Below are 12,010 nucleotides of genomic sequence, written 5' to 3'. Positions count from 1 at the left end.
TCCTCCCTTCCTCCAGCTTAGAGTGTTTTTTGATAAGTATACTCTTAAAGGTAGAAGCTGGAGGAATGTTTGATCTTATGGGTACAGAAAACACGCTTAAGGTCATGCGAATTAGGTTGTTGATTGTTTTAAAGGCCCCCAAAGGAAGTGAGGAGCTATAACCTTTAGGCACAACCTGTAGGGAAGCTGCAGGTAAGACCCGGGACTGTTGCCTTTAACAAGTGTGCTCAGGAAATTGGCATCAATGGTGCTTGAAATATAGATAGCTAGTCAGAATCAGACTGAACCAGAAGTAGCTCCAGCGAGGATCATTAATATTAACTGCCTAATTAGTATGCAGCCAAGTAGCTCTCGTATATATAGTTAGATGTTTAAGATTGATTTTCAGTCTACTCTGAAGACAGCAATAAATCCTATGAACATGTTTGCTCAGCTTTAAAAATCTGTGCCACACGCCTAGTAAAACGACTTTTAAAAAATTTGGCATTGCTAAGCGCTGGTGAGAGTGTGGAGCAACTAAGAGTTTCATACGCAGCTGGCGGGGATGTGGAATGGCACAAGCACTCTGGAAAAAACTTTGGCTGTTTTTTTAAAAAATAAAATTCAATATGCACTTAGCATAGACCAAGGAATCCACTTCCTGGGTTTCTACTCCCTGCCCCTCAAAATGAAAACTTAGATGCACACAAAACCCTGCATGTGAATGTTTACAGTGGCTTCATAATTGTCAAAAACTGAAAACAGTCCAAATGTCCTTTAACTGATGAATGGTTATGCAGACTGTGGCATAACTAAGTACTACTCGGGATGAAAAGGAAGGAATTATTGATACACAAGATCCCATGGATGAATCGCAAATGTGTTATGCTAAGTGAAAGAAATCAGGCTTAACAGACCACGTACTATATGAGTCCTTTTATATGGCATATAAAAGTGAGAAACTGCAGGTAGGGACACAGAGCATATTAGGGCTGCCAGGGGGTGGAGATGGAGGAAAGGATCTGTGCATTGGCGCGGGGGGGGGGGGGGTACAATTCTAGACCTTGATTGTATTGGTGACCACAGAACTTGTCAAAACTCATAGACCTGCCTTTCAAATAGAAGCCTGTAGTTCGAGGGAGGTTTCTGGGATGGTGGAAATGTTCTGAATCTCCTCTGGGTGGTGGCTACACAAGTATATATATAAAAGAGTTCATTAAGCTGTACATTTAAGATTTGTATACTTTATGCCCTGCTGAATGTATTTTATATATTATTTTTAAAAATAAAGAAGAAAAAAATGTCTGGGCATACCTATAGTGACAGAGAGAGAGGATACTGGAAGAGAGAGGGTAAATGACTGTACAACTCTGGTGGGATTGATATTAGCTCCTAAGTATGATGTTTGATAATGGAAGGAAGGGAAGCTATGGACACCAAAGGCAAATGTCACCAATGTCATGGTCTTGCTTAAGGCTAGCCCTTTGCATCAATGGTATCAATGTGTGTTTGTGGTTTTCTGGTTTTCTATCCATTCAACTGTGCTTTTGACAGCTTCTTTTTTTATTTTTATTTTTTATTGATTTAAGAGAGAGGAAGGGAGAGGGAGAGAGAGAGATAGAAACATCAATGATGAGAGAGTCATTGATCAGCTGCCTCCTGTATGCCCCCTACTGAGTGAGGATTGAGCCCGCATCCTGGGCATGTGCCCAGACTGGGAATCCAACTGCGATCTCCTGGATCCCAGGTCCATGCTAAACCACTGAGCCCCGCCGACCGGGCTTGACAGCTGCTTTTTTATTCCTAGCACTTTGTCCAGCAAATGCTCTGCTGAGGAGCAGGGGGTGAGAAGAGAAGGCCTAGCTGTGAAGCCCCAGAAATTTGAGTTCAGACTCCCAGGTTCAATACTTAGAAGCTATAGGACTTTCAGCAAATTTCTCCATCGTTTTTCCATTTGGCAGATTTTTTTTCTCTGTTACTGACACTTTTGTACAGAAGTCTTGGTATCTCAGGAATCTTCATGAAAATTACAAATCTTTCAGCAACGACCTTGAAACACCCTATTTTGTACTTACACTCCTTGTAGAGGGTTGAAATGATTTCCACAGCATACTTTCCGGAGCAATAATAGAGAACTGTAAGGACTTCATGGCCTTGTTATCAAGCCATCTGCACAGGACCGGTTGATTTGGATCATATCAATTTTGCTGATCCTTCCCAGGAGTGCCGTGGCGCAGAGTCCCACTTGTTTATTTTATACAGGCCCAAGACTGCTGCAGCTCCTACGCACCCCAGCTTTATTTCTAAAAATGAGTGAAAGTTCAAACGTGCGCCCATCCCTACTGGCAGTCGACCACGGTCACCTGTGAGCATGGCAGACTCCTCTTAGCATGGAAGTCAAGATCAGGGGCCTGACCTCCGAGGTCAGAGAGAAAGGGACCTAAACACAATCTCGAATATATTAGAATATTGGGGGGGGGGGGTGAATTTTTTTTGGTCCTTTGTATTTTGAGTAGCAGATAGAATTCAAGGTTATTAGTCACTCTGAGCTTTTTGGAGAAGCTGTGCATCTTCAACCTGCTCCAATAAAAACCCTGCGCTTATCTCAGAACAAAAAGCGATCTTGGCCCCATAGCTGTTTGTCATCAGCCTTGGAAGCTGCTTTGCTGTGACTGGACACTCGACCCATCGGTCTGTCAGCTTTGAAACACTTTCTTCTTTTGGTCCAGTGATGCCATGAAGCAAGCTATTTGGAGCTGTGCCTTCAGCGATCCTACCCAAGGTTTTAGCAGTTGTAGGGTGGTTTAACCAGGTGAAGGTTTAATCGGGTGAACTGGTGAACAGAGTATTTTGTGTCCAGGCTTAGTTTTGCCTGGTACCACTTGTCTCTGTGTAAAGAGAGTGCAAACTATAACACCTCATCTTCTATAGTGTATTGAATTACTGATATAATTGTAATCAGCACTTTGGGAAAGTGCTATGGCCTATTTGGTCCTTGTTTGTGTTCACTGATGTTCATTACAAAGCAAGCACAGGGGTTAACGAATTATAATGGGCTTAATTAAGTTTGACAGCAACAAATGGCATAACCTTTATGTTATTATTTAGTTAGAGGGACAAAAAAAGACACAATGGGCCAAAGAATAACCACATAGAAATTCATATTTATGCTGTCTAAGAAACTGAAGAGTGTAATGAGTTTACTGGTTTTGCTAACTGTCCATGTCAGTGTTTACCAATCTGGCACTACTGGGAAAGCAGAGAATTATAAGACCTGCTCCTTACCCTTAGAAGATTTATAATCTGATTGGAAAAGAGACACAGAAAACCAAAGTTTAAAATTCTCCAGTGAGTAACAAGTGAGTGGCATGGACCATGCTACAAAGTGTTATGAAGAGGGAGCGACTAGCGCTGTAGGGAAAAGCTAGGGAAGGAGTGGATTTATAAGAGGAGCAGGCGGGGCTGCATTTCTGCTGGATGCACAGCTGAAGTGAACGTGTGGCAGTGGGAGCGCAGACAACGTGTTCAGAGGGAATTCATTCTTCCATAAACCTGCCTCATTGATTTGAGTTCCACTGATCGGGGTGGGCGCCTACGAAAGCAGTATCCACAGTCATTTTGCCTGTTTGAACCTTGGTCTCCTCATATCTAACGTAAGAAATGAGCTTTAAGACCCTTTCAACACCAAACTACAACTCTAAAGGGCCTTGCTTAGGCCCCAGTTCACAAGGATTTTTTTTCTTACATCACACATATTTCTTCATGATTAAAAAGATTCCTGAACTCCTATATCCATCTAAGACCTTTCTCATTTGAATGCAAGCAATAATACACACATACCCTAAACCAACTGTGGTTTCTGAGTCTGAAGAAGTTGAAAAGCTGCCATAGACTCTGCAAGTCCATCAAGTCTGAATTATTTGTGACCATAGGTATAGTCATAGGCAATTTGAAAACAATCATTTTTCATCTTAGTATATAAAATGACTATGATTTAGGGTGACAGTTTCTATTAAATTGAACCTACTATGACTTCTTTATTTACTTCTGCTGTAAAAGGAGGCTGGCACCCATCGCTGCCTGCCTCTAGCTTTGTCGCAAAATTACTATGTATGACTTTCGTGATTACCCTTACCATTACATTGGAGCTCAGCATTCACTCTCAGGCCCTAAAGAGCACTTTTCAAATTATCTTTGCTTTTAATGTTTAGTATTTTAGAAGATCCTAAATTCACCTTTAAATTTTATGACTTAGAAAACAAAAATTGGATTTAATATCTATGATTTCTGTCTTTGATACTAGTATTCATTTGTTTGAAAACCAGGAGGCCACTTATTTTTATTGGCTCACTTCATAGTTCCCGAATTCAACTTAATTAAGTCTCATGGTATGAGGCACCCCAACAAGGAAAGACTAAGTGCACTGTCTGATATAATGCCTGAGGTCTGTGCTTCCAGCACATAGGAAAACAGATGAGTTTCTGAGATGGCAGCTGTGTCATTTGTTCCAATTTAAGTGTGCCAGGTTGCTGTTTATCAAGGTTTTTTAAAAGTCATGCTCATGGGAAAGTAATCAATTTTATTCCTTGGAGGCTAGGGGGGAAATACATAGCTGTATATATAGCTGATAGGGATATAGTCTTTTTTTCCTGATAATGGTATTTCAAGATGATTCAAACACTTCGAGGTGCAGTGAACATTCTATTCCAATGCTATCTCACTTTGAAATGAAGAAGCTAAGGCTCAGGGAGCTTAAATCACAACTGCTTGGCAGTAGTAAGATTGCTAAACATCAGGGGAAAAAAGAATTCAACAATAAATGAAGACTCGAACTACATCAAAACAAGCAAACAAAATAAAAATAGCACAAACACGTGCACCTTATTGGTGTCTGGATTAATACTGCAGTCTCATTTAATACCATTTAGTTTTTAACCCAGGCTCAGAATCTTTTCTTTCCCTTTCCATCACCATTCAACCTTTTTTAAATTTTTATTTTTATTGATTTTTTTGGGGGTGGTGGTGGTGGGGGGAGAGAGAGAGAGATCAATTCGAGAGAGAAACAGCAATTGTCCTCCTCCCACACTCACCCTCGGGGACTGAACCTGCAACCCAGGCAGGCACCCTGACCCCAGAATGGAACCTTCCCAGGGGATGACACTCCAACCAACCAAGCCGCACTGGCCAGGGTACCATTCAACCTTTTTTAGGAAAATAGAAATGCCTTTCACTCATCCAAATGAATTTCTAAATTATGGGTTCTTAAGCTTTTTGTGTGCCATGGACAGTTTTGGTTGTCTGGTGGAAGCAACCTATTCAGGATAACATTTTTAAATGTATAAAATAAAATCCATAAGATTAAAAAGAAAATTATAACGAAATACAATCATCAAGATATAAGAAAAATAAATTTGTGATCGAATAACATGTGGTTTCAGAAAGATGCAGCAATTCTAACTTAACAGAAGACTATCCGTGATATTTACAGGTGTCACAATCTCTGGTATTAAAACTAATACATTTTACTTAGAGGCTATTACAGAAAAACATTTTTTTTTTCCCCATCCAAGTTTATGCACCTTCTGATAAATTTGTAACTTTAGTGGCTCCCATGAGTCCCCCCTCCCAGTGGGTGACACCCCCCCACACCGATGCTAGGCTTGCTGCCCTTGGCCAGTGGGCATGCCCCCCCAGAAGGCTATGCTGAAAGAAAGGGGCACAGGCTTCCCAGTCACCCCAGCTGAGCCCAGCCTCCGGCCCTCTGCCCCGCCCAGAAGTGGTTAGTACAGGGGAGACCAGCAACCCACGTAACAGTGAGAAATAATACAAGGTTCTTGTTCCAAGCCGCTAAATTTTGGACTCCTGGGTCAGGGTACACAGGTGGTAAGACTCCTGAATTCTATTCACTGGCCCTTTGGACTCTGGATTGAGACCCACGAGTGCTTCTCGCTGTTAGCGCTTCCAAGCTCCCGCACCGGTTGGAGAAGCCAGCCCCTCGCTCGGGTCAGCGCGGGTGGCAGGGGACCCTCGGCCTCTCCCCGCGCACCTCCAGAGCGCAACCTGCAGCTCCACGAGGCCCGAGGTGATTCCTGCAAGTTACAGTCTGCAAAGCACTGGAAAGGGTGCACGTTCAAGTCTCAGAAGATGAGCCAACCCCGCATCGTGTCATTCATCTTCCGTTTCAAAACCGTCTTTCGCTCCCCTTCAGCAACACGCCCCGGCTAAGGGTGCCCCACGCCCCCGGGGGCCCGGAGCCCTGCAGCCAGCTCCGTGCAAAAGCCCCGTGCGCGCCGTCGGGGTCCCCCTGCCTGCGGGTCTGCGAGGGTCTGTGTGCCAGACGGCAAAGGGCAGGGCGTTTATAGGCACGCGCGGGCTGCTGGGCACACACCGACGGGCTGCTGGAGAGTGCGCTCTCCCACCCACGGCCGCGAAAGCCCCAGCCCCAGAAGCTGCAGCGGGAAAACTGGGGCGCCTGCGGCTGACTCGCTGTCGTTTAGAATCGGGCTAGTTCTGCCGGGTGCGGGGCTCTCGGGGGTTCTGTGCGCTGAGGCCCCCGACTCACGCGGGTGGCTCGCTGGGGTGCCGGGTCACGCCGGGCCTGGAGGGCGGCCCACGCGGTTTGTCCCCACGCGGCTCCCATCTAGGTCGGGCCCGCCCCTGCCCGGGGCTGCGAAGGCGCTGCGCCCGCCCCTTCCCCGGCTCCCGGCCAGCCCGCGGTTACCGCGCATGCTCGGCGCGCTCCAGGATCCGGCGCTCCTGGTTTTACCGCAGCCCGGTGGTCGAATCCGCACCCAGCGCCGCGCCCCGGGCGGGGAACAGTACTGGGAATTTTCAGAGCGCTGGAAACCCAAGGGACGCCGACCCTGGGCTAGCCGCGGGGCTCTAGGGAAGCTGATGATACAGTGATTTTGGGGGTTTGAGTGGGTCACATGTTTCCAGGCATCACCTCAATGCATTAACCAACTCCATGGAGTTGCTGCTGATTTGCAGTAAAGGCAAAAGCCTCAGAGACGCCCAATAATTCAGACTGCAGGACTCCCAAAGCTAGTGGAGCTGGGGCTCAAACCCTGGAGCCCAGCCTGCATTTCTTCTGGCCTCTATTAATAGGTTGGCTTCTTGGAGGAGCAGCCCCTCTTACTCGGCCCTGCCCCTTTCATTTGAACTAGGGCCACAGCCGGCCAGCCAGCTCTGGGTGTCCTGGGGTGTGAGATACAGGTGGGGAGAGGGATGGGTGAGGGCAGAGCATCCCTTTGTGGCCTCATTAGGGACTTGGGGGCCAAAGCGGGTGGTGAGGGCTGAGCACTGTATTCAGCGGACCTGCCAGTCCCCATCTGTCAGCTGCATCGGTGGAGCTGTGCGAGATTCAGGTGGGGGTGGGGTGGGCTGCTGCGCTGAGCCTCCCAGCGTAGGGCACAGGAGGAAGGCAGAGCTGATGCCTTGGTTCCATATGGGCTGCAGGTAACCCTGTGGCTCATAGGTGGACTCTTGGGTGCGTGTGAACAAATGCATGCATGGCTGGCTGGCTGGCTGAATGAATGAATTTGCATCCTGGGGAAGTAGGGGTGGGGGTGGGGGCTCACTAAAAGAGGCTGGGTGGGACCTCACTTCTACTAGAGGCCCTAACCTAGAGGGCCATCCACTCTCTTCAATCCCTTATGATGAAAACTAAACTACTAAACTGTAAAGAAGTGTAAGAAAGCCCAATTAAGATCTGATTTCAGCCAAAATAGCTATTTTCGCAGGCATTAAAAACATCTAATACCTTTTTAAATTTTCATTTCCCGGTATCCCTGAATCTTGGGGTCCAAAACACACGCTTGGGCAGCCTTTGAGCAGCAGAGAAGGCCCGGGGAGTTCCCCACTAACAAGGCGCGCCAACCCCCGCGCCTCGGTTTCCTGCTCCCACGGGGACGCGGCAACTCCCGCGCTGCGGGGCACAGCCAGGTCCCCGTTTAAGGCTGAAACGCTGTCCTTAGCAATCTGTGGTCCTGGCTCTGGCCCTAAATGACTGCGACCACCTCCTGCGCCTCCCTCTCCCCAGTGTTTCATGAGAAACGGCTGGGGTTGCAGTTTTCCTGGAACCACTCCGCCCGGGTCGCGCTCCAGGCCACTGTCAGGCGCAGGACCGTCCCGACTCCGCGACCTTAGCTGGCGGCGCGCAGGCCCCGCGGTCCCGCCCCTCGGCGCCACCGGGCCGCTGCCCAGCCCCGCGCACGGATCACGCGGGTCGGAGCCGCTCTGGGCATGCTCAGTGGCTCGCAGGTGGGGCCACCGCGGGGCGCTAGGTCCGGCCGGGAGCCGGGGGCGGGGGCGCAGGGGGAAGTGGGCGGGAGCCGCGGCCCGAGTCGCGAGAGTCCCCGGCGGCCGCGGGGCGCGGAGCAGGTGTGACCCCGCGCGGGCCGGGCCGGGATGAGCAATGGCATCGGTCAAGGTGGCCGTGAGGGTCCGGCCCATGAACCGCAGGTGAGTGGGGGGCGGCGCAGGCGGCTCCCCCGAGGACCCCCTCCCTGGAGGAAGTTGGTCTTCAGCCCCCCACCGTGGCCAGCCTGGACTTGGGTGGCACGGGCTGGCCTCCGGCCCGCGGGGCCCTGCTGGTGGCCTCTGGGGGCGTGGGGCACACTATGCTTCGCTGTCCCTTTCACGCTGCGCTGCAGGAGGCCCTGGGGGTGGAGAGTTCACCAGGCCACGGAGAAGATTCCTATGAACTCTTCCCCATTTGCTCCCTTTTTAAAAAAATCAAGGGATCACTTTCATGAAGGTGTAAAATCCCTCAGGGCGCGTGAGAGTGGTCACGGGGCGCCACGGGCTGTCAGGCGAACGCTCCTCAGTTGTGCCAACGCAGAAGTTAAACTTTAAGTACGAACAGTGATACTTTTTTTTTTTTAAATCTCTTAAGGAGAAGTGATTTCGATTCCCTGAATATGAACCCTAACTTCTAATCAGTCATTTACAGTTCTTAACTTCAGATTAAAAGTGGCTAAGACAACTTTAACAAAGTTTTGAGTCCTGGAGGAAAACACACCCACGAAAAACCAAGGACACTTAAGTGCAGGTGCTGAAGAAGGCTGACATCAACGGGGGGAGTTACAAACACAGTTGGAACTCACCTTCTGTATTTCTACAAAGTAATATTTTTCAGAATGACTTGACTCTTAGTTGACTGACAAATATTTCCTTTTCAATGGCCTCTTTATAATCAGTTTAGAAAGATGCATTGGAAGAGTTACTTTTAAATTGTCTTAACTTTAAAGAATGAAGTAGGCCCAGATCGTTGTTTCCTCCGAGTCCATAGGCACAGTTCACACAAAGCCATTTGTTTATATTGGCTCTCAGTCAAGCTGTTGGATGTTTGACTTACCATACGGTCTTTCCTCTTTCATCATATCTGTTTGTGGAGGTCATTGCTTGGTAGTTCTGACAGATGATTGGGCCGTCAGATCATAACATCAGGAGGAGATTGCAAGAACCTTCTTTGACTCATCTGGATCTCTTTTTCTATTGATAAATAGGGACTTTTTATTATGGTTTGTAACTAGGGGGAAACAGTACTTTTGTGATTTTCAAGTTATTTCTAAGCTTTTTAGGGAAGGAGATTTACCTTTCTGTAAATTCTAAGAGAATATGTATATTTCTATATATATTCAGTCATACAAGACAGACTCCAAAGGCATTTAGAAGATTTAAAATTTTTTTCTTTGTTCTGGATTTACATGTACTATATGGAAGTTCCTTTCCTTCTTGGGAATAATATGAGCACCTGCTAGAAGATTGGTTCGAGTAAATTTAGGAAGCATTTATTAAGCCCCTACCAAATGCACAGCATTGTGCCGGGTGCTGTCTGGGGGACAGGATGCAGGAGACCTGATCAGTGTCTTCTTGGAGCCTACTCTGGTGAGGGGAGGCTGGGAGGGGTGCTTGCAAGTGCAGAGGCTTGCTTTTGTAGGCCTGGGCCAGGTTTATAGAGGAATGGCAGGGAACATGTCCAAAAGTCATGTGCTTTGAGGAGGTAGATTGAAGTGATGATATTGTGTTCTCAGGAGAGAACACAATGTCTGGTGGTGACATCATGGTTGGGGCAAAAGGTAAGGAAGCAGTGGTTCCAGGCCAGAGGTGGATATGGGAAGGCTGGATAGATACACCAGGACACTTACTGGATGGGAAGGAGGGGAAAAGGGAAGGGCATAGTCATTAACTGAGGTTTGATGATCAGGGAAGCGGAAGAGGTTTGGGAAGGTGGACAGTGAGGTTGGCATGTTCTCTCTTGGATATGTGGCGTTATGTGAGATACAGAAAGTGTCAAGGACAAGTACAGCGTCCAGCACAGAGTGAGGGCTGCCCACGTGTCGACCCTGTTTGTTATCTGGAGCGTGGTAAGCACATCCATCTCTCTGCTGGTCTTCATAGACAGGCACATGGGTTTAGGTTTCAGGTGATCCGAGGATTGACATTTGGAAGTCTTTGCACGTAGATTACAGTTTGTTTGTGTGTTTGTTAATTCTCACCCAAGGATATTTTTTCCATTGATTTTTTTAGAGGGAATGGAAAGGAATGGGGGGAAGAAAGAGAGAGAGAGAGACATCAATATGAGAGACACATCAATTAGTTGCCTCCTGCATGTGCCCTGATGGGGCCGGGGATCAAACCTGCAACCCAGCTATGTTCCCTTGACCTGGAATCGAACCTGTGACCCTTCAGTGGTCGGGCTGCCGCTCTAACCACTGAGCAACACCTGCCAGGGCAACGCAGCTCTGCTTTATAAAACGAGTCAACCATTAGCAGAAATGTAATCACTCATATCCTTTATGGGCAGAAGTTTCACATTTATGTATCGTCTGTGTACCTTTTCCTTTTGATTTCTTCCATTGTTCTTGTACCTAGTTTTCTTACTGGGCATTTTTTACAATTTTACAAGATATAATTTGTTTCCCTCTGAAGAGACAACGAAGTAATAATTTGGTAACTAATTTGCCCACTTCCTGTGGGTTTCACTTGCTCCTGTTTTTCCATGGCAACGCTAGATGATTCTTCAGGGCCATGTGTCCTGTCCCACTGATCTGCCGGTGTTCACAGGGTCAGGACCTGAGCGCAGCCTGCCTGGGTTCCAGTTTTGGCTCTCATTTATGAACTGGGTCCAGTTGAGCAAGGACCTTAATTGTTGTAAGCCTCAGTTTTTGCATCTGTAAAATGGTGATAATAATTGTGTATACTTTATAAACTGTGAGAAGAGGTCTTTTTTCAAATTGTTTTTACTGTGACTCACAGTAAGAAAAATTTGAAATTGAGACTATAGGTAATGTAAAAGATTCTTGGGGTGTTTCCTGCAGTTTACTCTTATATTTTCTATTCTTTCCTATTCTGTTCTGTCTCATTTAAAAATATGCTGTTTCTAGATCTACTAAATTGACTTCAAGATCCACTGAGGGGTTGCAGATGGCAGTGTGAAAAACACTATGGTGAGGTTCAGATGAGGTAATACATGCAGATAAAGCTCTCTGTACACTGATGTCTAGCAAGGGCTCTCTAATGATCGGTTATTGTTATTACTGTTTCTACAATGTAATCAGTAACAAGTATTTAAAAATGTTTTACCAAAAAGCAAACATATCTATCTATCATCTATCTATCATCTATCTATCTATCTATCTATCTATCTATCTATCTATCTATCATCTATCTATCTATCATCTATCTATCTATCATCTATCTATCATCTATCTATCTATCATCTATCTATCTATCATCTATCTATCATCTATCTATCTATCTATCTATCTATCTATCTATCTATCTATCTATCTATCTATCTATCATCTATCTATCTATCTATCTATCTATCATCTATCTATCTATCATCTATCTATCTATCATCTATCTATCATCTATCTATCATCTATCTATCTATCTATCTATCTATCTATCATCTATCTATCTATCTATCTATCTATCTATCTATCTATCTATCTATCATCAACTATCTATCTATCGTCTATCATCTATCTATCTATGTATCTATAGAGTGCTGGCTAGGGGC

The 12,010-nt window shown here is 46.3% G+C and overlaps 1 protein-coding gene across 2 annotated transcripts in view; it reads left to right on the top strand.

Moving 5' to 3' along the window:
* The first annotated feature begins 8,286 nt into the window (after window positions 1–8,286).
* The window catches only part of KIF16B (kinesin family member 16B), a 197,312-nt gene continuing 193,588 nt past the window's right edge, over window positions 8,287–12,010 (top strand). For both annotated transcript variants that reach the window (XM_081148758.1, XM_081148757.1), the window contains exon 1: window positions 8,287–8,442. In XM_081148758.1, coding sequence (XP_081004884.1) covers window positions 8,396–8,442 — 47 coding nt within the window. In that variant the 5' untranslated portion in view covers window positions 8,287–8,395. The remainder of the gene's footprint in view (window positions 8,443–12,010) is intronic.

This window comes from Miniopterus schreibersii, assembly GCF_964146895.1.
Source record: "Miniopterus schreibersii genome assembly, chromosome: 10".
NCBI lineage: Eukaryota > Metazoa > Chordata > Mammalia > Chiroptera > Miniopteridae > Miniopterus > Miniopterus schreibersii.
This window is presented reverse-complemented; position numbering and strand designations above follow the sequence as displayed.